The sequence below is a fragment of the Xiphophorus couchianus genome, chromosome 14, assembly GCF_001444195.1.
Source record: "Xiphophorus couchianus chromosome 14, X_couchianus-1.0, whole genome shotgun sequence".
In the NCBI taxonomy this organism is placed as follows: domain Eukaryota; kingdom Metazoa; phylum Chordata; class Actinopteri; order Cyprinodontiformes; family Poeciliidae; genus Xiphophorus; species Xiphophorus couchianus.
Genome location: NC_040241.1, coordinates 11,738,103 through 11,763,824, shown reverse-complemented (window position 1 = coordinate 11,763,824; position 25,722 = coordinate 11,738,103). Strand labels below are relative to the sequence as shown.

The 25,722-nt window shown below is 38.7% G+C and overlaps 1 protein-coding gene and 1 long non-coding RNA gene across 2 annotated transcripts; both read left to right on the top strand.

Moving 5' to 3' along the window:
- Positions 1–1,000: 1,000 nt before the first annotated feature.
- rell1 (RELT like 1) lies at positions 1,001–21,649 on the top strand (the record flags this gene model as incomplete). The annotated part of the gene is given in 9 exon segments (XM_028039033.1): positions 1,001–1,222; positions 1,224–1,251; positions 5,595–5,807; positions 11,810–11,881; positions 14,954–15,008; positions 18,241–18,432; positions 19,135–19,258; positions 20,677–20,714; positions 20,797–21,649. Coding segments are annotated over 8 exon segments (924 nt in total), but the record flags the coding sequence as incomplete, so codon positions are not given.
- Positions 5,814–11,106, top strand: LOC114157867 (uncharacterized). Its single transcript, XR_003598290.1, has 2 exons — positions 5,814–9,712; positions 9,869–11,106. It is a non-coding gene; the product is annotated as an uncharacterized LOC114157867 (long non-coding RNA).
- Positions 21,650–25,722: the final 4,073 nt, after the last annotated feature.

Genomic DNA, 25,722 nt, shown 5'->3' with positions numbered 1-25,722 from the left:
ACAGAACCTCTGAAACGCACTATATATTTTCCCCACCAGCCAGTCTTTGTACAGATTGCATTGCCTTGCACAACTATGCATTCTCGCGCAAAACGTTCGAGTTACCTCGTAATTCCTTTTGCATTCCTGAGCAATACGTTTTGCATGGGAATTAAATACTTTTGAGTTCCTTTGCAATTGTTTTCTTGCAATGATGTACTAGTCGTTTGTGAGATATCTGGAGTTTTATATCTTTTCCTTTAGGATGCAAATGTACCACACACTTACATACGAAATGCTAAAGCAAAACAGGAGCTTTCATCCCTTCTCTAAGACATAAACAGAAGCTTTCTGTAAGAAGGAGAGAAAGAAACAAAATATACAGTACAGACCAAAAGTTTGGACACACCTTTTAATTAAATGAGTTTCCTTTATTTTCATGACTATTGACATTGTAGATTCACACTGAAGGCATCAAAACTATGAATAACATGTGGATATATGCACTAAACAAAAAAGTGTAAAACAACTGAAAATACCCCTTATATTCTAGTTTCTTCAAAGTAGCAACCTTTTGCTGTGATTACTGCTTTGCACACACTCTGCATTTTCTTGATGAGCTTCAAGAGGTCGTCACCTGAAATGGTTTTCACTTCATAGGTCAACCTGCCCTGTCAGGTTAATAAGTGGGATTTCTTGCCTTATAAATAGTCATGAAAATAAAGAAAACCCATTGAATTAGAAAGGTGTGTCCAAACTTTTGGTCTGTACTGTATATCCAAGCTATTTGGACTATTTTTTAAAGAATGTATGAGGCTCTTTTAAGTGCAATTTTATGTTGGAATTTGCTATCACTGTGACTGTACACAAATAGACCAGGATGTATTTTGCACATTAACTGCAAGGGAATACAAAAGAAAAAAAAAATTCCCACATGTCCCCTAGGGGGCTCCGAAGTCTCCGTAAGAGTCTGCGTATTCGGACTCGATAAAAGCCGCCATTTGTCTGGATTTTTAAATAAAACGAAAACCGAGTGGCGGAGGGCGAACCCTCTCGCTCTGTTTGCTGCGTGCTTCTCTCTGTCGGAGGCGGTTCGAGTTTAAACAGGGCGTATCCGCTCAGTACAGAGCAGGAAACATGTTGGTGTGGGCAGGCGTTCCCTCCTTTGGTTGAGTTTTGTCCAGAGTTTGGTTCCGAGAAGACACCCAACCGTCGCCTCTCCACCAGCCTAACGGCCAGCCTCGGGTCTTTCAATGGCTAATCCTATCACAAGTAAGTTTACACGCTTTTCCGGTTTCGTGTGTGGATGAAACGCGGTCTAGTGCTGGCACGGACAGTGATGTTTGTCATGTATTTCCCTTAAACGTTTGTTTAAAACACTTTTGTTGTACTATCGTGTCTTTATGTTGACGTTGCAACATATTTTGCTAGAAAAACCGGCGTGTAGTGAAGTTGCTCGAGTGTCGGTTTCACTTGTGTGACGAGGAACACAAAACATCTGACTGTCATTGTGTTGATTGAAAATGTATAGACATTGTTCAGACTGTTGGCCCTCCAAATAAAACACATTTTAGATAAGTCAATGTAACACTTTCTGCTGTTAATGTAGCATTTAAATAATAACATTAGTACTAAGTCTTACTGTAACGTCAAAAGGATTTGCAACGATACTCCACTGGTGAAGTAGTTATTTCTCTCTCATTATACACTAATAGGATCCTTTTTTTTTTTTTTTTTGGAAAAACTGCAAAATTATTGACTCCAAACTAACTGTTTGGTAGTTTGGAGCTGTTTAGTTGATAGAAAATCTGTTCATGCTCAGTTTTTGGCAGCTGTATAGTCATTCATGCATTCAGCGAATAGGCCAAACAAAAACATCAATATTTCCATTTGAAGCCCTGCTGCTTTCTGTTATCCAGTAGGATTGTCACTGAATAGCTCTGTTCTGCAGTCATTTTTCCCCCCTTTTAACAATTTATTGTCTAAGAAAGGCCTGTAAAGCTTGTGAGTCCAACTAAAGATGCATAACACCCCTTAGACAGATTTATTTCTTTTATTGTAGAGGCCTAATTGGACCAAAGAAAATTACGATTTCAGGAAGAATAATTTTTTTTGGTACTTTTTATTGAGTTGGACCACAAATCCCAAATGAACTAGCTAAATTATTTTACCCCAGAGCAATTCAATTTAAACTTAAGATTTTTTTTTTTTAAATTCACATTTATCTTTTTAAGACTAGTAATCACAAACTCTAAACTAATAATCCATCACTACCTTGGTCCTTAGACCCTAAACTTCATATAGATTATTGCAAACATCGTAATGAGGGATGAGGAAGAGCACTGTTGAGGAAATGTGAATACAGCAGTATTTATAAAACATGTCACAATTGCATTATTTCTCAATATGGTTCATTACTCATAAATGCATATTTTGTTTGGGGGTGGGAACCATAACAAAATGGCAGAGAATGACTGGTGCAGACAATTTCCTAGAATAACTACCTGTAAGACTTAAAGCCAGGGATTATTCTTAAAATGTTTTAAACCCTTCTAACAAGATGCAAAAAAAATCCCCCGTGTATTGTTGTGGGCGATGACTATACTTTTTTTTTCTTTTTTTTTTAAAATCAGGTTAGGTTTTGTTGCAGTAACTATACTTTTGCAATTTCCTGAGTGTTGGGACACAGAAAACCACAATAAGATGGAGTCTTTTATTCCGTTCCAGTGCTGACGTTGATGTGTGTATGGTTACGGTCGCACCAGTTTTTATGTTTTTGTTTTTCCTTAGTTTTTTTCCAACAAGAATTAATCTTTATTCTACATACAGTTTATGTATAGCTTATAATTTATAGAGACCTTCATCGAGCTCAACCTCATTTAACTGAATCTGATTTGTATAAACTACATTATCTGGGTAGAATAATGAAAAAGCCTCTTTAAAGGTAACAATAACTCTACCAGAGGTTGTGTTATGACTGGAGATCTCCGAAGAACGTAAACAATATTCATGCCAAACTGACAATATGCATCACGCCATGGATCACAGTGGTGACAGCATCGTGCTGTGGGGATTCTTCAGCCGCGACAATGAAGCTGGTTGGAGTTGATGGGAAGATGAATGGAGCTAAACGGAGAGGAACACTTGAAGGCCGAAAAGAATTGAAGCATCTCACCAATGCAGTGGCGCATATCATGTATTAGACTGGCCCAGTCAAAGTTCAGACCTAGATCCAATTAGTAGGTGGTAGGATTTTAAAAATCTATATTTAGGTGCTCTCCATCCAGTATTCTGGATGAACTTGAGCTATTTTGCAAAGAAGAAAAAAAAAAAAAAAAAGTAAATGGAGACATTTTCCAAAAGACCAACAGCTGGGGAAAAATTGCATTTCAGAGGCTCTGTATTTGTCTGTCAACCAGCTTTCCTGTCACTGCTGAGGACAAGCATTCACACAGAAGGATGCCACCAACGCTATTCTCACTGTGGGGATGATGTGTTTGGGGTACAGTGTCAGCTTTCCACCGCATAAAGTGTTTTTAAACATTTTAAAATGATAATTTTCCTTTAAATTCACAATTGGACACTACTTTGTTTCAGTCCATCACATAAAAATCCTAATGAAACACTTCAAGGTTTGTGGCTGTAACATCTGGAACCGTTTAAGAGATGTAAGTACATTTAGAAGGCTCTGTAAATGGCTATAAAGTGGGAGTGATGGATTTTTAACTTGATGCTGAACAGTTTACTCTCTTCTACTGAAGGAGTACTAAACGCAGCAGCATTACTGAATGAAGCATAGAGGTTAATGTCTTTGACTCTCCCTTTTACTATACAATCTCAGGTTTCTTGGTGTAGAGACATACCTGTAAATATTTTACAAAAGAAATGTGATATTCTCTGGCCACAGCCGTTATGAAACATGCAGCCTACAGGATTGAGACATTTCTTTTTTGTCATAAGTATTTCTACTGACATCATCTTGAAAGAACTCCAGCTTGAAATTGGGATTTCCAATGTTTTCTGGATTTATACATGGCTAGGTTTATTTTGGCTTGGCTTAAAGTCCTCTGTAAATAGCCCTCTCATCCAGTGTCCCATGTCTGTTGTCGTGGTTTTATTGCTCTAACTCAGGGGTGTCAAACTCCAGTCCTCAAGGGCCATTGTCCTGGAGTTTTTAGATGTACCACAAGTACAAAATACTGGAATGAAATAGCTTAATTACCTCCTTTTTGTGTAGATAAGTTCTCCAGAGCCTTGCTAATAACCTAATTATTCTATTCAGGTGTGGTGCAGCAGAGGCACATCTAAAGGTTGCAAGTCAGTGGCCCTCCAGGACTAGAGTTTGACACCTGTGCAAACTGATCTGTGATTGTTGGACACTTTAAGGGTCGTGGCTGAACAGCCTGCGTACTGTGAGCTACTCATTTCTTCACAAAAGCACATGGAGACATTTGGTCACAAGACGGTCAGTGAGCAGACAATGTTCAATGTGTTCAGTCTGATGCAGCAGGAGGCTGGGACAATGGAAGAGGCCACATGAGTGGGTAGTGGGACAGTATAATATCTTAATGTTGTGCTCTGGCACGTCTCAAATTAAATGCAGAGTCAGGATCTTGCAATTACTGATTGATATTGGTCTGAATTGTGAGTGCCAACATAGTCTTTTTATTCCCCCTGACTATGCCATCCATTCACTGATGTGGACAGGAAAGCAGACAAAAGCCCCCTTGTGTGTTTTTGCTGGTTTTGCTCACGTGATTTGTATGCATTAGAGATGGGGAGAAGCTTCAGTACTAAACGTTTTTTTTACTCTATCACATACAGTTGAATCAAATGTTTGTGTTTGTCTTATGGAAAGCTAAATGTCAGAATAATGAGAATAATCCTTCAACTGTAAAATTAAGGAGTTTACATACACTGAGATTGCTGTGCCTTTAAACCTCAGACATGCTGCTACCTTGCATGACACCATGGAAACGTCCAAATATATCAAGACAATATAGGAAAAGATGCTAAAGTAACAAAACGTCAGCTAGGATGTTGAAAGTTTGGCGCAAATAGGTCTTCCAAATGTACAATGGCCGTAACAGTCCAGCCAGATTAGTTACAAAATGGCCTATAGACTAGGATGGCTACCATGAAGCTCTGATCTCAGTCCTGTAGAAAATTTGTGACGGGAAGCTCGACTTTTACAGATTAAAATCTTTTCAACATTTACTAAGACGTTGTATATAAACTTGTGAATTTGCCGAAAGTAATAAAAAAATCCTAACAGACCTAAATAACAAATTTTAGTCTGATATAATGTCTGACGGTAAGGGGGAAAAGCTTGTCTTTTTATGTAGTATGTTTCAATGTGGTTTCAACTGTATAAACATTCCTGCTTCAAGTAAACTGGATTTGAGACCACAGGTCTGGTCTTTCACTCTCGGTAAAGATTTGGAGAGTTGAAGAATAAAAAATAGTCTCCCCCCTCCCGAATATGAGCTTATAGGTAAAATCTCTGCCAGATGTGTTATTGTATTTGTTGCTGATTGTGTTGTCTTGTAATTCTCTGCCTTAAATCCCCCCCCCCTCCCCACCCCTCCACCCTCCCTCCCTCTACTTTTTCACAGCGAACACCACAAATACTGATAAAGAGGGTGAAGGACCTAGCTCAAACTATTTAGCTTTTGCCTTAGTGCTGGCTTTCTTCTTTGTGGGCCTTACCGGGGTGGTGGTCTGCCACGTGCTAAAGAAGAGGGGCTACCGGTTCACCACCTCCCAGGGAGACGACGATGATTATGATGATGTGTTTGAGGATGGTGACGAGGAGATGGAACGACGAGGTAAGAGAGACATTTATATTTATATTTACATGATTTATGCACACAGCCTGTTTTGCTACGTAAACCAAACGGAACAAAAAAATGATTTTATAGCTTAAAACTACAGATGCGTTTATGCCTTCTAAAAGCATGTCGGTGTCTTGTAGGTTTTAGATGTATCGCTACTTCAACACACGAGTCAAATAATTGGGTAACTAGCAGGACTCTGGAGAACTTGACTGCACTGAGGTAACTCAGCCATTTGAGGCATGTTGGACCAGGGACGCATCTAAAAGTTTCAGAACACTGGACTTTTATTTGAGGATGCCTGGTGTAGAGTAGCTCTCTTATTGTAGAAAGATCGGCTGACTTCTATCACTGATTGATTCATCTCCAGTTTCATTCTCAGTGATTTAATATGTTCAGTGTTGCAGTGCATAATGAAATGATTTAAATGGCCATTGTGGTTCAGACACAATCATTTTGATTAGATCACAGAAAGCCGTGCCAATTGTCTTCTCTGAGAAATAATTAAATCTAAGAAAAATTCAGTAGTTTTTTATAAAACAGCCTTGGTGTAAAAGTAATAGTTTCTCTAAATAAAATCGGGTTTTTTTCAGTTGTTATTGACTCATTCCCTATTGTCTGCATCTTTCCTGTCTGAGCTTACTTGCGTTTTGAATCACTGATGTTTGAATAGATATCAGGCTACAAAATTTCTGAAATTTATGTCGCTTTTGACATGAGTGGAGTTACTGACGTTTTGTTGTTGATCTGACTATACAGGCAGAGTAAAGTGGTGAACAAATACAGGGCATCATACATAACGGGTAGTGGCACGAGGTCTGAACAGCTTCTGGGTTTTTTTTCTATTTTCTTTCACTTTCTGTTTTTTCTGTAATGCTTAATTGGCTTTGATTGCCTTCTTTGTTAAAAGTAGTTTATATGAATAATTACCAAAGAGATTTTAGGATATTTAGGAGCAGTTACCTCTGTGGGCTAAGTTAACATCCTACAATTCGTATTCACAAAATTAAAATATAGTCATAATTTTTTAGATGGTGACTTCTCCTTTTTGCTTCATTGATTTTTTGCAACATAAATTACTTTGGCATCCCTTGTCAAATTGCTGCATCATTACGCTTTGTACCGCAACAGGTTGCGTTACATTCCCTATGCCGCCTTTACAGTGAAAACCAGTTTGACATTTACGTTGTTGGTAACCCGACACATTGCCTAACAATATTGAGAATTAAATCTGTAGACGGTTGCTGGAGGATTAAAACTACTCATAGAAAAAAAAGACATTGTTCATTTGTATTGAACTATGGGGCAGATGAACAGCAAAGCTGAAAAGGATTAGGGTGCCGACAAGCCTTGATGCTTTGTGCCGTGGTAGCACAACAGCTGACACTGATCTTTTCCAGAAATTTGAAAAACCGCAGCAACACTCAGTATCTGTCAGAGTAAATTATAGTAAGCAACACACTACTTTCTGCGAGTCTAAAATTTTCTTGATTACTGACAACCTCTTCTGTCTGCATACCAGTAGGAATGGGATGGGCAGAAAGACAGACCATCATAAGACCAAACAGAACAGGCCTGTAAGGTAATGACAGAAGAAGAGATGCACCAATTTTTGTAGCCAATTATATGCATTTTCTTAAACTTATGTTCAGCCAAAATCAATTGGCCAGAAATCCTTTTAAATGTGAAGTGTGAGCGTTAGTGTTGACAGGTGTGGATGTTTAACCCCTTAACTGACAATCCTTGGATGCAAGCCAGTGGGTCCATGAGGACACCCGCATCCTCATGACAGAGACTGAATGTGCAGGCGTGAAGCAAAAAGCCAAACCAAATCAATTGACAAAGTGGACCAAGCCAAGATTCAGAACCAAAAACCCAGTTAAATGTGCAATGTGGGGCAAGTGAGAACAACTCAAAGATCTTAGTAGCAAGTGGGTTTTATTATAACCAGGAGCTTTAGCTCCAGGTTTTTACGGTTAGAGCCTTAAAGACCTTGAGCCAGATGTCTGGCCACTCCTACTATACATGAACAGACAAACTGCATGTCATCACATGAAAAATGGAAAAGAAAGTCAAGATGGCAGGGAGTACAGAAACTTGACATCTGTTGCTGCTCTGAGTCTGCCATACCTCTTCCTGTCAGAATACTCCAAAGTGTTGGAGAGTCAAGATCTTGCATGATGATTGCTCACAGGACAATCACTTCAATCTGGTTGTAGGTTTTACAAGTTGAGGTTTCTACAAGAAAGCCTTTGATGAGATCCCAGAATAAAAAGACATGTTGCAGATATTTGTTTTATTTAATTTTTTTTCAGATGTCCGCCATTGTCCGTGTAGCTAAAATGACCATTTCTGATTCTTTCGAGATGTATTTAAATCACTTGCCAGACTCCTACGCTGCTAAAATCTTAAGGTCTTTGACTGATCTGTGGATCTCACCGCGGTGTTGGTTCTCACTTTCACAGTCAAGAACCTACCAAACTACAGATATGAGGTTTAGAAAGGGCAACCTTCCTTTAAAATTGCTAAGTAATTATGTTATAAGTATGTTTGATGGGAAACACCACTGTGGGATTTTAATTTTTAGGTAGGAATAAATCTGTGTGATATATTTTTTTTTCCCCCCAGCATTAGTAAAATTGCTATGAAATCTCAACATGTCTAAATATGCTGGAAAAGGTCAGAATGTATTTTTGGTTTTATAAATTTTTTTCAATGATTTCTTTAACCACATCAGTTCAAAGTACAATAAGACATTAAACTTCTTTAACTTCAAGAAATAAAGCTTGACAATTATTGTATTAAACTTGTGACGTAGTTTACCTGTAGGTGCCTCTTATTAGTTGTTTTTCATTAGTTTGTCTTGTGCATTATTTTTTATTTCTTACTGCCTTCTATAATCTACCCATTATGCCAAAACCTGTTGATCAATAAGCCCATTATTTCTAACAGCCACGTTAATAGTTAATTTTCCGTTTTTACTTCTGATGCAGTGCTAGAACAGTCATATATTCAATGTTGTTTTTTACGAAGCATACTTATTAAGCAGTAAGATGCATTTTAATCATCCTTTTAACCTTCTTTACAAACTGGATATTAGCTTAGCTGCTATGTTTTATTTTTTTCTCCCCCCCTTTTTGCACTGCATCTGCACACAAATTGTAATATACCGTCCATGTTGAAGTACTAAAAGTACTCAGTGTGGAGTGTGATTTTCCTTTTTTTTAGCCTTAGTTTCCAAACGAGTCATAGATTTGCATGCATGAGGTTTTCTTCTTTGCTTTCCAGTCGTGTGGTGGAGACAAGCAGGGCCAGAAATGAAGCAACAAGGGTGCAGGATGCTTTGGTCTTTTCTCAACTACTCTCAAGCTTCAATTACATTTGTGAAACTGACACAAGTTAGAGCTTCCACATGTAGATCATAATGAGATTTTATGTCAAATGTGAAGCCTGGAGGTGATGAATTGGTTGGAAAGCTCTGTCATGAACTGCTGTTGAAGGGATTTTTTCTTTTAGCTGTGAGAACTCTGTCTAAATTTAGTCTTTCTCCTCAGTTGGAGGTGTAAAAAAAAAAAAGGTGTCTGTTCCTTTAAGGTACGGAACCAGGAAGACTGTCGGCAATTGCATTACTCGTACTCAGACTTTCCCGTGGGAGTGCTCAGTGAGGTAGAGGGAGGGGGAAAAAAACCCTCTACCAACCCGTGTTGAATTACAGATTTCTAGATCTTGCTTAAATCTTTTCCATGGTATCTGCCTCTATTCAAAAAGAAACGCAATCTGCTGTACATCAGTAAACAAAAACAAGTCTTTGCTTCCCCCTTCACTTCTAGTAAAGGAAAAGGAACTAAAGTCTCAATAGCTAGGTATATCTGCGCTTCATCACAGATGTGAGACATGTGGTAAGAAGGAGTCAGTTTTGACACAACTCTGAGATCCTGTGCTGGTTCTTCTCACTGACCCATTTTCCTATTGTGAACCTGTTGAAGGCATTTCTGTACAATGAAGCTCTGGATCATGTTGACTGGACATAAAAATGTGTAAATGTTCTGCTGTAGTTCCAGTGGATTTCTCTCTGCACACCTGCCATCTTTGTTGGAAAGCCCCACCTTCTTCATGACGTGTTGAAACAGACGGATAGCTTTTGTCTTCAGCTGGTCCTGTCCCACAGCATTGGTGCCTTGTGTTCCACCACACGCCTCCTCTGAAAACACATCTTTTGCAAACAAAGCAGATTCCTGGCAAGGATTGTGTCACGCCAGGAAATGACCTAGGAAATTGGTGACGAGAACTCTGGAAAATGAGAGGAAGTATTCAAGAAAGGAATCCAGGAAATACGAGTCAAGGAGAACTAATATTTAAGGACTGCCTCATCTGATCACTGACTCAATGTAGAAAATGCACAACATTTGTCATCTATCTGATAGCATGATGACATTTACAGATGCCATTAATATTTTTATTACACTAAGACCATGTCTCCTGCTTATATGTCCTTCCATAAAGTTATACAATATGTTTTATCATTGAGGGAGCAATAAATTGAGGTGCACCACTGCATTTTTAGGAGTGAGACTAGGCATGGACTGTTGTGGTTTCACAATAGCGTTAGGTTATCAAAGTGTTTGCTCAAATATTTAAAAAAAAATCCAACTGTCTTTTTCTAACCAGAAAATTGATAAAACAATATGATATTGACTATTATGGTTATAATTATTTTTTGCTGTTTCCTTTTTTCAAACATAGCATAGTATAAATGGAATGGGATATAGGTGTGAAGAGGAACACAGTTTGTGTGACTCTGTCTTGATCCAGCCAGTGAAAACTCTGATCTCTGCAACACTTCCTCCTGCAGCCATTAACCATCCCATTCCCAATTCTCGTCAAAGCAGTCTGAACTTGTAATGAGCAAGAATGCCTACTGGTTGTAGCTATGGCTTCATGATCTCTTTGGCTTCTTATATTTAATGTAAATATGCAGAAACATGGAGCATCTTAAAAGAAAATTTATGAGAATAGAACAAAATATTGCCTATGTATGTTTTTTTTCTTTCGTATTTGGATTGGAAAGACGTCCTTTTTCCTGTTGAGGATTTTCTTGGCATCGTCAGTGCTTGCCTTGTATTTCGAGAAGAGCCAGTCCCACAGATGTCTCTGTATTTTATCCCACGACATATTTGAAGATGTGCATTTTGGAATGGATGAAATTGTCATTAGATTATGAAGGTTATAGTTTAATATTTTGTCAAAACATTCTGTATTAGCCATGCGCTGAAACAACAGAAGATCATAACTGTTTTTCCTCCTACACCTAAAATATATTGACTATTACAGTTACTAGATTTTAAATACTATTTTGGTCTCTGTATTGTAACACAATTATGACGCGCTAATATAAGTGGGCTAATTATTCAGACTACATAATTGGATAGTTAATAATAGCTACTAATCTCACTGCCTTAATCTTTTCCATCATGATTTATTGTATGTTTATAATTTTATGCGTCTTAGTTTGTTTTTCTGGGAAATGAAGGAAAAGCTCAGGTATCTTCAGCCACCTCACTTTCCATGTGCAGCAACAAGTGGAAAAGAGGAAGCGTGCATCATTCTATGGTCCTAGCAACTGGGAAAACCTCTAGGACCTTTTCTGGCACCCAATTAAAAGTACTTGGAACTATAGCAACAAGATCATGTCATGGCATGATGGCAAACAGGTGGTTTTAAAACTGTAAAAAAAAAAAAGAAGTGAAACCTTAGTATACACCATAATACCAGAAACTGAGATGATGATATTGGTGAAAGCAGTGCTGATCAGACAAATTTCAGGAAGTAATGTTGGTTTATAATGTTGACATATTCACTTACTCTCTCTCTTCTCTCCACTTTTGGCTGGAATATTTTTTGGGACTTTTTATTATATATTAGCTGTTTTTATTTCATGTCTTTTAAAAATATAATCAGATATTCAAATCTCTAATTTTCTCTCTGTGTTCTGCTAGATCGGCACGAGACCATGAGTGAAAACGACGACACAGTTGGACATATTATCCAATGCATCATGAAAAATGAAGGTATGCGTCCCACTGACTTCTTCCTCTTCTTGACAGTAAACAGACAATGCGAAAAATGTTACCTTTACTGAGCGTTTGATTTACAGTCAGAAACTGACCAACCAGTGGTTGCATTTTGTCCTGAAGTGAACTCCCCTTACCTGGAGGAACTTGACAAAGTTGTCTGATTTATCAATACAAGCACGCAGCGGTCAAATAATAAGGGAAAAAATGTTTTAATGTGTGTCAGTGGGGAAGATTAATTTAAGATGCATTTTACCCAGAGTATTTAGAGGGCAAAGCAAATTTATTACATGTTCAAAACCCAATTCAGAAACACAAAAAATTTAAAAGGTGGATAAATGCCTGTGACGAGCTTCATGAGCAGCTGATTATAACCGTGATTGACGATGCAACTATCATATGTTCGTCTGTATTAGGATTTTTGTCATTAAATCCTATGCTTAGAATCCTACTTTGTGATTAAATCAGAGAATAATGCATCAAGCTGGGTCCAAAACAATAAATGTGTGCTGTGGCTGGCTACGAATGGGTACCGTTTCTTTGTAAATCCATATTCATACACAGCCTGACATTTGTTTCAAAACTGCAGTTTTTATTTTTGGACCAAAAGACGAGTACAAAGTTGCCCTTCTATTACCTGTAGAAACAATTCCAGGATTAAAGTATTAAAGCCCCAACAAGATCTTGAGAAACTCATGCATGAGTGTTTCTTTAGTCGATTGCTGCAATAGGCTCCTCACAGGTCTGCCTAAAACCCAGAACACTGCTGCTCGTGTTACTGAAACCAGGAAGATGGAGCACATCACCCACTGACTTTAGGGTGACTTTAAGTTACCCTAAAGTCTTATGTAGTTTTCCTTAGCATCAAAATACATTCAAGACCTGTTATTATATTAACTTTCCAGACCACTTGCATCTTCTGGTTCAAGTCTACTCTGCGTTATTTGATAAATAATAATCATAAACTGTTGTCTGGTTTTCAACCTGTTGTTTTAAAAATGTTTAAAATTATTTTTATTTTCCTTTTAATCACACGAAACACTTTGAATGTCCCTGCTGCTGAAAATGTACTATAAAATAAATGGCCTTGAACTCTGAACTTTTCTCGCTCAGTGATTAACATAATGCATGATACAGAAAGGCGTTATTGTTTCCTCTTTAAGTAGTCCCGAGTTTTACGTTGACTTTAGTGGTTTCACAAAATGACTCATCAGGTCCACATGTGTTGGACTCCTTTAACGGTGACTCATTGCCTCATTGTCCACATACGGGGAATCGGGTTTCCTGGGAGAAACTGTTCACTCTTTGACACATTAGCATATGAATACATGGGCTATTTCAAAAACTTCACACACTGCGAGTTTTTTTTTTTCTTTTCTTTTATTGAATAGTCCTTGACACTATTTATATCCACAACACATTTATGAAAAGGAGCAACCTGGGACATAGAGCATTCTGTGGTATCCAAATCAAAGGGAAATGCTGCCCTCTACAGGCAATTCCCTCACACACACTCACAGACACACTGAGCTCTCAGAATTCAATTCAGATAAGATTCTTCAGCTCTCTTAGTTCATCGTCTTCAATTACGTTCTTGTGTTGCGTCTTTAGTTGATTCAAGCAGCAGGCTTTAACATTGAACTCCTTGCTTTAGTGCAAATATGTGAGTGAGCCGTCGTAGCAATCAATGATCTCTGAAGTTTATAAAACAGATGTTCTACCTACTCCAGGTGAGTTGCTCCTCTGCCTCTTGCTGCCTTTTTCTCTACCACACATTGATTCATTAGTGTGAGGCATCCATTTCAGAAATTTCTTACAGTTTGATTATGTATAGGAGAATACATAGTGCAGTGAAACCCCTTATAGATTTCTTTTTTTTTTTTTTTTTTTGGTCGGACATAAATGTTCCATGCCATGAAGCGGATTTTAATATCAGACCAAATAAAATTATTTGAATTATTTATGTAATATCAAAACAACCTCGCTCTATATAAAAAGTAATTGCTCCCTATACCTAATATCTTACTGCCATTAAACATTTGAGAAAACTGGCAGTGAATTAACAGCGTGCTTTGACTAGGCCACTCTGAAACCTGTTAAAATGGTAGTGTTTTGGGGGCCAATCAGAGTGTGCTTGAACTTGAGTCAAAATCTGATGACCGGACATTTCCCTTCATTCTCTGGTAGAAAGTAGAATTCATGGTTCCATCAGTTGCGACACGCCGTCCAGGTCCTGAAGCAACAGAACAGACCATCCCTCTACGATCATGTTTGACTGTAGGATGTTACTTTGCTGTTCATTTTATCCCAGATGATTTTTTGTCTCGCCTTGATAAATTATACTATGTATATAACAGAATTGTAATAGATGCACAATGACTATTTTTATTTTAAGTGCTTTCCCAACTAATTTTACCCTTTTTTTTCTGTTTTGTTTCATTGATACAATTCACAAATAAAAATCCTTTTTCTGTTTCTTTTAAAAGCCCTCAAGTGACCTTAAATTGTACTTTTATGCTGCTACAGCTACCCCTCCCACCACTGACTAACCAAACCAAACACCCCGTGGTAGTTTTATGACAGGAGGATGGTTCACAGAGAAGACGAAGGCCAGCACTTTGAGTCAGACATCACTACAGATTTTCATAAACTCTTACCAAGTCATATCTTATTTTTCCAATCTCTTTTTTTTTAAGCTTTTGGTTCAAAGATGATGTTGCATGCTTATGATAAATGTGGTCCACACATCAAGGCCTGGCAGATTGAAATGTGTGTCTAGGGCTAAGATGTGTAAATCTAAATCTGAGTTGTCAGCTCTACTTGATTTCTGTTCTGAATTGTGTGAAATTGAAATGTCATTTCCCCGAGCTGATTTTTCTGCTTCTCACAGAAGTCTTTTTTTTAATTTATTTATTTTTTACAGCACTTATTGCATGACTGCCATTTTCTGTTTAAATACATTTACTTTTTGAAGAAGCCATTGAAGATACTGTACCACTCTCTGCATCGGACTCTACTGCTGCATGTGTTTCCATCTGTTTTCATATGACTGTCTGTGTTCCTCCTCAGCAAACTCTGATGCTCTAAACGCCATGGTTCCCAACATCACCATTGATTTAGACCCGTAAGTATATCATGTTTACAAAAAATCTGTGATTTGTTTTTATTTATTTTTTTTATCCTAAAGTCTGAGGTTTCGTGCTTTAAATGGACTCCTCCACCAGGTGGCACAACATGCCTCCTTTTAAGCGTCTCCAAGTCAACCATCACATTTATGAGCAGCACAGGAATTCTCAAAGTAATCAGGCCACATTTATTTTCTTGATTCTTTTCCAGATTGGCAGAGTTTGATAGAGGCCAAGCAGCCTGAGAATATTCCCAAAATGCCGTAGTGTCCCACAGCAGTGCATTGTGGGATTATTAAACCATGTATGCAGCTGTTCTGGCTGGGTTTCTAGCCAGAATGCATTGTGGGACTGGGAATTTAAATAGATAAAAAGGAGAACAAAATTAACATTTTAAAGGGCCTTAAACATCTGCAGCATCCATTACTTTAGACATAGTGGATTAATGAAATATTGATTTAATTGGGAGTGTTTGCATGATTATGTTTAGTGTATTATCAATTCAAAGTAGCAATTTTTATTTATTTATTTATTTTTTACTAAGAAATCAGTTAAATCTTTATCTACATGGATTCATGGCTGCAAATTTGTATTTGTATTTTGCTTCCTTCAGATTATTAAAATAATTTAAAAGTATCCAATATTCATGCTCTGATCTAGACCTTTATTGGGGTCATTTTGACATTGGCATTTTAAATAAAAAGCTTTCTGCTTGTTAGTACAAGATGATCCTTAATTATAAGAAGAGTAGCTGATGGGAAGAGATGACTCAGATCGAACATTTTTTTGGTCGTCTTTCTGATATCTGTAAATGCTAACAATGAGAAAATGGACGCACTGGAAGAAGATATGATGGTGACAGTAGAAGCTGTAAATCGAATTAGGGGAGTATATTTCACCGCCTTCTGTCCTCTGCTTCTATCTTCCTTTCATATTGTTGTAGAGGAAACCTGTTTTGGAGGAGAAAGGCTTTCTTTGATTGGGTGAATAAATTGCGGGAGCGTCGGCCCTGCAAAAGTCCTGAGGTCCTACTCATTCATCACTCTTTTCTCCGCCAAGCTACTTTCATGCATTTTGCCTTCTTCAGTTCTCCCTCCAGATATCTTGATTCACATATTTCCAGTCCTTGTTCTCCCATTCACTTGCTTCCTACTGTCCAAATTGCTCTCTGTAGTGGCTCCTTCCTTCTCTGGCTGCTACAATCCATATCTTTCTGTTTCTGTCTGCCAGGTCGGGCAGCCTTCCAACGGATCACTTAGAGATGGTGGATAGGGGAGGAGAGGGGATTTGGTTGGGGTTGATTTATAGGATACACAGGCGTAGGGTGACGGACAGAAAAACAGAGACTTGGAAGAAGAGGAAAAGAGGGATAGAGGGAAACCACAAGCAGGAGTGTGACTGTAGTGTGGCCAGGCTGTGCTATCTTCCTTCCCACATTTGCTTCTCAACTTTCCTTCACCAGCTGCCTGCATCCGTCAGTCTCCGTCAGCTTTCACCTCATCATATCCTTTTTTTTTTTTTCTCCTGTGGAGGTGTACATCCCAACTATACACCTGCACAAAAAATATTTTCGATGCACTAGTTTTGTACAAGAATTCTGTTTTTGTACAGAATTGTTGGCAGACCTATAGAATAGAGGTACAGTATGTCCTTCAGTAAATTAAAATCCTTTATTTTAGTTTAAAGAAAAGTTTTTTTTTTAAAAAACAATAATACAAAAATGTCTGCCAACTATATGGATTACAAAGCATCCCATCTAGTCTAGTGTTTCTTTGGCTTTTCTTCCAGATGTAGCTTGTAGTGCCGTGAACTACAGATGGCTGATATACGGGCTCATCACAGCGTGTTGTGATATTTTTTTTGCGATAACAAGAATTTGACTGAAGTTCTCAAGTTTTTAGGGAAACCTATTCTCAGTTTAATTAGTGTGTGTGTGTATATAAACTTCTAATAAGTTGTATTATGTAACTGGGTATTTGCATAAAACACTCTGTCCCTCGCCCTTTTTATGTTTTTGCAATTTAAAAAAAAAGCTAATAAACCTAATTCAACCCATCAACCAAATCCTGCTAAGCATGTTCGCCTCCTTTTTCTCCAGCCCTTCTGTGTTTTTTTTTTTTGTTGTTTTTTTTTCTTTCAGTGAAAGTGGGCTCAAAATGATCGAGTCTCCGCATTAGTAACGAACCATCTCCGCATTGCTTATTTTCATCAGGCTGCTCTGTTTCTTCCACAGTAGTGTGCAAACAATACAAGCCGCTGCTCTCCAGGGTCATAAAAGACAACAACATGTAGGAGAACAAAAAGATGAGAAACATGGCCTTAATTAGCTCCTCTTTCTGGAGTCCAGAGATAAATTTTAAATTGAAAAGAAAAAAATTGAAGAGAAAAAAAAAGCAAACTACATATGTCATGATGCAGTTTTCGCTGCTGCAAAGAGAAACTTGCCTTTTTTTTTTTTTTCTGCCTTAAATAAAATCAATGAGGGCTGGTTCTTAGGGAGCTTGTCAGTAATTGCTTAGAGGTATGAAATATTAATGTGTCATTCAGCGGTGATGGGTTTTAATAGAGGAAGCGCCGCTCTACTGAATAAGCTTTAATTTTCTCTGGAAGACTGATTGAAAGCAAGTTGTTGGTTAGTTTGGGAAAATTCTCAAAGCTGCCTGTGTCGGTGTTTTCCTTTCATTAAGCATTTGCAGTGTCTGTAATGAAAATTGATCTCTTTTTAATAATTATTGTTCCGGGAGGCTGGACTAAAGTGTCACCACTGAAGGGTTTGAAAATGCCGTGCTGGTCGACGTGTCAAATATATTTGCTTTATTGTGCATTGGTCCACGTAAGACGTCTAAAATGACAATATTCTGACTGTTCAAGTATGAATTACCATAGCAACCGCTGCATGTCCTCATCTTTCTCCTGGTGCTCTTGAATGCATCACTCAACTTCTCCCCCCGCCTAAGCTAAATTTCTAGAGTGTGCGGGTTGTTTACCAGGTGAGGAAACCTTTATAAATGTAAACGGTTCACGGAGAGTTTTCAATGTCGGATGTTTGACTAATAGACAGGAAAGCGGCACTGAATCAAAGAGCGGCGATAAGGAAGAGGCGTTTAAACAAATGGGACTTTTACCGGAATATAAATCATGAACTGCGATAAATTCCCGAAATACCAGGATGTTGGTTTTAGTTTGAAGTATGTGCATTTCCTTTATAAATCCTTACGGTCTGTTTTTCAGGGCAGGGTCCCCACCGCTCACCCCCGTATCACCGGTGTCGCCTGCAGGAGCAGGCAAGCTCCCATTCAGCCAGCTGCATCCCATCGGCGGCGTGAACGCCGGCGAGAACAAATTGCCGCTGATGAAGAGGCCCTCGCAACGAAAGTCAATCAGGCGCCGTCCTAGTCAAGTCACGGTCCTCTCTGTGGGCAGGTGGGTAAACTCCTTAACTCATAAAAGAACTCGTTTAGTGATGGATTTTCTTAAAACATAAAACTACCTATTTGCCTTTATCTAAAATCAGAATATTGCACATTTCGATTAATATTAATACATGTACAAAAAGTAGCTATTTTTTTTCCCTGTACTCTACAGTTGAAGATAAATGATGGGTTTGCAACATTTTTACTTAGAAAAATTGAACATAACTGAAGTTTTGGTGCATCTCTTGACCTTGATGTGGTGTGGTCAGAAACACGTCGCATACGTTTTAATAATGCACATGTAAATTTGGTGATAAACCATCTTTTTCCAATCATCTATGTCAGAAGTGTAAAGTTACATATTGGCTTTGTAAGAACTGATGATTGAAGCGTCAAGATTAGGCTTCTTTCTCTAATAGATGGAAGTAGTAGTGACTGCAGAGTCCATCATGCATAGTGTTGATTTGATCCTCATTTTCTGTGGATTCTTGGCAGCATCCCATTACTAACATGTTACAAAATCAACAGGAAGTCCGTTCTGTGTTGTTTGGACCCTTTTAATCAAATCATTTTAGTTCTTAAACTTCGAGAGGCTGCACTCTTTGAAAACCTTTAGTGTGGAGTGAGTGCTGAAGCTGGGTTCTAATGACATTCTCATTTAGGCCACAAACCATAAATGTTGGCAAACTTTTAACGTTCTTTTCTTCTTCAGGTTTCGTGTGACAAAGTGTGATAAATCAGGAAAGGAGCGAACCACTCTGGACTCTGAAGGCAGCTTCCACTCGGCGTCAGCAGACGTCCCCTCCAACAGCAAAGCCATGACACATTCCCCTAAGGTTGGTTCCGTCTCGGTCAAACTCTGTCGTGCATCTCTTCTTCTAATATCCTGTGTAAAAAGGTAGAGCTCTCTACAATTAATTTCAGTTCAGTCTTTAAATCTTAGCATAAATAAATAAATACAACTCATTAAATAGAGCGAATAAACTTAAGGTTGGAAATGTTATAAATCTATCAGTACGGGGGGGGGGAAAGACCTACTATTGAATATTTTTAGCAAAATAACTGATGCTGGCCTCTAACGAATCAGAATTTCTGGAAAGAAAATGTATTCATAAGTTGATCAGGGTGTTTTAATTGGTACTCCCATTACTTCCTTTTAACCCGTTCTTCAAAATAGGAAAGGCAAAAGATCATACCAACTGTTAAACTTGGCCTCAACTACAGTCAGAACAATAACTGAAAAGTTTAAATGACTCTAGCAAGCAACTTGTGATATGGATCCATGTTTATCTGCTCTTCACACACCATGGGGAGGAAGGTGAAGAAGGTAAAAATCTTGGGATTACCATGTCTCTATAACAACCATATTAAGGTTTTTGTACACAAAATCTGGTTTTTGTGAGGGAAAAAAAAACTGGTGGCAAATTTATTAAGAGAAGATGCCAGGATAAGTCTGGCGCACAGAGCTGTTCTGGAGATTTTTCTGATTATTTATCTGTGATAGACACACTTGTGGAATAACCCCCAGAAATTCAACTTTTATGTTGCAAAGTAACACATCAGAGGTAGAACTGTTTAGCTCTACCCACAGTAATTGATGCTGTGTGAGATGTATAACATAAAAACGTATTTTGCATTTATTTCCTTAATTGGCTTTAGAGTGGCTAGTTTTGACTATGCCATTTTGAAGAGTGGCGTTGTGCTCCCTGATGTAAACAATGAGCTGTGTGAATCAAGTTTCCCCAACACTCTGATCAACCAATAATTTTGTGAGAACAATTAAAGGTTGGATTTTTCTACATGTTTCAGTTTGAGGATGCTCTGCCGCAGTAAATTGAGGTTATTTTTACTCCTCCTCTCTCTGTGGAAGGAGCTGTAAGCTCTTTGTCCAGGTGTGACGTAGTTCCGATATGTAAAACGGCTGTGCTGTTGAGCAGGACCTGTGTTTGTTTCTGTCCTTTAGTTTAATCCGGACGCTGAGAGCTTCTAATCTGAGAGGCACCATCGGAGGATTTAGAACAACCTGATTTAGATCCATCAGACTGAATCAACACCTTAACCAAATTTGTTTTAGTGGGTGGGGAAACGTTGTGCTCACTAACATCCGTGTTTGCTCAGTTCCTTACCGTAAGCCCTGCTGTTAACTTTTAGCTTTGTCATGCTGATGCTGTAGGAAAAATTCCCAGGATGAGAAATAAAACCTGCACAGTGACAGAAATAAGTAATTTATTCAATTTTTTCATTTTCCTGACAGGAAAAGACAGAAGACTGAGAGGAGTGATAGACGTTCAGGTGACTTAGTCTAGTCTTTTTTTGTTGTTTTTTTTGTGTGCATATTTTCAGTATGTTAATGTGTAACAACTTTCCCTCCTAGTTTTCCACATGGAGAGCAGGACCAACATCTCGGCACTTTAGATTTCTTTTTTTCTTCATACTTCGGAGGGACGAACAGATCCAGAAGGGATCTTGTCCTATTACTGCTCCACCGGTAGTAGAATCTGCTGCTGAGAACCTGCTGGACAAAAGAGGAAGAACATTTGCATGTGTCTTTTTTTTTCCTTCCTGCAGTAGAGTTCCAACAGTGCCTGGCTCAGAGGCGGGACAGCAGCCTGATGCTATGAGCTGAGTTTGAGCCAGGGCTTTCAGTAACTATGGCAACACACCAAAGTGCTCCATGACGGATGTAGGTATATATGTTTTTATATGTAGAATAATAAAATATAGCATTTTTGTGTGTTATATCAATTTAAATTATAAAAGAAACCTAGACGCAGGCAGAGACAGAGCTCTTGTTCTAAAACAGGAAGCTGGAGCAAACTGATGCAGCACCAGGAGGTCCACCGGGGATATGTCATCTCCTGTAAAACTGTCACATGAACTCAAAGTGCTTTTTACCATCTTTCATCAAGTTTTTACAGTTTTTTTTTCTTCCTTTTTTTATTTTTTATCTAATTATATTGTTTTTTTTTGTTTTTTTTGTTCTGTCTTGTCTCAATAAAGAACTCTAAGTCAAACTAGAGAAAAACTGCACTTCCTACAAAAATGCAGTGTGAATGCCATAAGCTGAATATTTTTTAGTGTAAATAGCAGATGCATTTGAAGTCAACTGCAGAAGACCAGCAGAAATGTAAGAAAAGGGCAGAAGGAGGGTCAAAATTAGGGTTTTAAGGAGTCATCACTCCATCATAAAGAAATGAAACATGCAAAAATAAATCTTGAAAAGCCAACATAGATTTGAATTTCTTGCCCATGTCACGAGTGGATGTGATGTTTTTAGTAGTGATTATTAGTCACCAGAGAAGATCTATTTGTGGTCCATAAAATTAAAAAAACCAAAACTTTGTCTACCTTTTACTGTGATAAGAAACCATCCGAGTCATAATTTAAAAAAATGAGTCATAACTCAGACTACCATTTTCTTGCATATTTCTCTCTGTAAATGTCACTTCGCTTTGCCTCATGTTTAACGCACACATTCAGAATGGGTTTATCCATCTTAAAGCTGTGGATAAAGAAGATGATAAAAATAACACGCAAGAAACGCTGCGGAGAGGCGACATTATTAAGGATCTGCGTCCATTCACCTGCAGGCTACCTTCTCTCTCTGATCTGATGGAGCCATCCATCTTCATTTTCCATTCCGTCTCATTTCACCCTCCACCTTCTCCACCCTCGGAGGGACTCCTCTCTTTCCCTCTCTGCTTCGTGCTCTAATGAAAAGATGATTTGTCTTACTCATCTCGAGTAAGCCGACCTTCAGCTCTCGACCATGTTATTTCCAGATAATGGAGAAGAGGTGTGTTTGGAGCACAAGACGGAGGATTAACAAGCCTTGACTTTTTTTTTTTTTTTCCCTCTTGTTTTTTTGTTCCGTCTCCGTTGACCTTCTGAGGCTCGTCGGGCTCACCCACGCAACGAGCTCATGTTCTCAGTAAAGGACGCGGGCTTTAAGACAAAAGGATAAATGCAGTGAGGAGAAAGCGGTTAATTTGGGTCGTTATTTGACTAAATTATTAACAACACGGTGGATTGACTTTCATGGTGGTTGACGGGGACGTTTCTTTTTTAGTCAAAAAGGTCACGGAAGGTGACGCCGCCGCGCCCTTGGCTGTAGACTCAAGGTCCTGTGGAAACGCACCAAGTTTGGTTGCAGGGTGTCGAAGCCGTCAGAAAGCTGCTGGACGGCGGCGTGGAGCATGAGAAAAGCAGCAGAGGAGGCAGCGGCAAATATTGACTCCTGATACACGCGCGTGTTTACTTTAGCTCGCACCGCGTCATAGAACCAAAGGGCGTCCACCTCTTGGGAGTAGTGAAACCACAGCGGAACAAATCCCTCCATTAGGCACATAAAAGTGTGCAGGTACAGCTCTGACCTGTCTTCTGCAGGACTTCGCAGGCTGTAAATTTATCCCAGGCACTGAATTATTCAGGCCACAGGTTCCCATGACGATGCCAGGCTGATCGCCTGCATCCTGTCTCTGGTTGTGGCTGGTTGTAAGAAGGACTGGACTCTGGAGAGGGACCAGTCCAAGCACCTATTGTCTTCCTTCCACCTTACCATCTTTTCTTTCATGCTTCCTTTCATCTTACCATGTTGCTTTATCCTTCCATCTTTTCTTTCTTTCATCCATCCTTTCATCTTGTCATTCTTTCTTCCATGCTTCCTTTTTATCCTTCCATTCTTTCATTCTACCTTCCTTTCACCTTGCCATCTTTCCTTTCTTTTATCTTGTCGTTTTTCCTTTCAACTACCCTTTCTTTCATTCCTTCTTCCTTTTTTATCCTTCCATCTCTTCTTTCATCCATCCATTCTTTAAATCATCCTTTTACATTCCTCCTTCCTTTTTATCCTTCCATCTTTTCTTTCATCCATCCTTTCATCTTGCCATTTTCCTTTCATTCTTCCATTTTTTTTTATCTTGCCGTCCTTCCTTTCCTTCATCCTTCCTTCATTTTATGTTACCATCCTTATTTCTTTCCTCAATGTTTTATCCTTCCATTCTTTCTTTCATCCTTAGCAACTCCTGCATTCATACTGAAATCTCTGCCAATATGAGTTTGGAAAAGTGTGCATTTTGTTTTTCATAAATGTGTAGGAACCCTGTCTGGCTGAAAGGGACACTCTCTCTTCTGTAACGGGCATTTAGGAAAACGGAGAGGAAGCTGATTCACCTCTGACCCAAAGCAGATCAGCGACCTTCTGAAGTGACTCACCCGGATTCCTCTTCACCCAAAACTGCTCTCCGGTCATTCAAAGTCCTATGAGAAGGCAGCGGTCACTGTTTCGACCAGCAACAATAACTTTCACCTGGATGTTGAAACGGCAAACATTACATGGAATAATAGCCTTTTAGGAGAAAAACCCCTAATACGGTTTCCAGGGAGACGGTCTAATCTTTAACCATGGTGAAACATTAGCCAGTCTCTGAAGATGTTGGTTCCGTTCCAACAAGAGGAAGTCTATTTTGAGGTGTTTAAACAGTGAGCAAGTACATTAATGATAACAGGGGGAGATGAAACAAAACTTTACAAAAAAAAGGCATGTTGTTTTTTTTTTTTAAATAAAGAGAAGCCACATTTTCAGAATAGTTAATATTTTTGTAGAAATATTAGAGAACTGGTGTTCTGAGATTTTTATTATCCTTTATGCCACAGGTGTTCATGGAGTTAAATTTCTATAAATAGGTACAATCAATCAATATTTGAACCACCGTCTGAAAACGCTTAGAATGACCTACCTTAGTAGTTTAAACAAAAAATATATACCTTATTGTGCATAAATATGCACTTTGGAAGCAGTTTTAGTTCTACTGCTGAACAAGCTAACGTCCGCAAACTTCCTTATCCCCGCTCCTTCGGGCACAGCCAATCACCGTCAAGGAAAATGAACGGTGCTCCTTGATTGGCTGTTTTCAAATGGCATCCAATAGCGTGTGTAATAGCATTATATGCAGGTTTTCACTCACTAATTCCAGATTGAATTGGTTTCAATTCATTTCTTTTTCTTTTCTCTTTTTTTTTTTTTTTTTTTTTGTATTTAAACCGGAAAAACTTTATTGTCTATGACAAATATCACAATGCCGCATGGCGAGCCCGTACTTAAGTCGACTAACCTACCTGTTCCTCTGAGAGGTGGAAGTGTGTTTCTCTGTGCAACAATTAAGGGTGACATCATTAACTTCAACAGAGCTCTGAGAAAAACAAACACATTAACGGAGCACACACACACACACACACACCTCAGGGACTCTGCAACCAGCTGCCTAATGGACCCAATAAAAACAACATGAAGGAATCTGACATACAAAGTGTTCCGTATTTGCTCTCGTATCATCCGTCCACAGCAGGGTTAGATCAGATGAGCTTGTTGCAACGCGCGTTTGCGTGTTGTCATCTTGGCGCGTGAGTCACTTTGGAAAGTTGAACGATATCGAAATGTGTCCCGTGTGTTACGGAAAAGTTCAACACATTGTTCATGTACTTCCAGTACAGCAGATGGGAATGTGGGACTAATTCAACAAACTAACAGGCATTTATCACGTTAAACGAAACAAACCAACTGCATCTTAAGGAGGTTTTTAATGCTTTTGGATCATTTATTGTTTTACCGGTACATGGTTGCGTTAATACAGGCTGCGTCCCAGCTGCTCTCAGGCATACTGCGGCGCGTCCTCTCGTCAATAAAACAGATTGACATCCTTACATTAAGGACTGTTTCCAAGCTGTTTCGTTCTAAGGCTCTTGAGATTTTTGAAAAAAAAAATTTAATAATTTTTTCCGATTGCAAACTTTAAAAAAAAAAAAAGAAAACTGCAACTACGCAAAGCTTTAGTTTGGTTCCAAAGAGAAACCACACAACTAAAACGGCTCATTTTGTTCATTGACTCTGGGAACTCGGTTGTTTTTTAATTTTATTTTAGACTTCTGCGCTGTTTTTGACAGTTTACCTTAGCAGATGCTTCTTTTATGCTTTTAACTCGAATAGAACCGAGAATATGGGGGGACTTTACTGCCATAAGTCGAGAGCACACATTTACAGATACATAGCCACACAGGCACACGCACTAGAAGGAAACAAACGCACCCTCGAGGCCTCCCACTGCCCAGTATAACACTTTGATTAATGTTCTATTGGCTGGACTGTTGCCAGGCGATCATACTTTTTTGCTTTGAGAGTTTTGAGTTTTGAGTACAAGCAATACCAGTTTCGAGAACAAAGACATGAAATCCTGCTTTCAAACTGAAAATGTGTGCTCTTGAATTATGGCAGTAAAATTCCCCCATACAGGCATATCACATT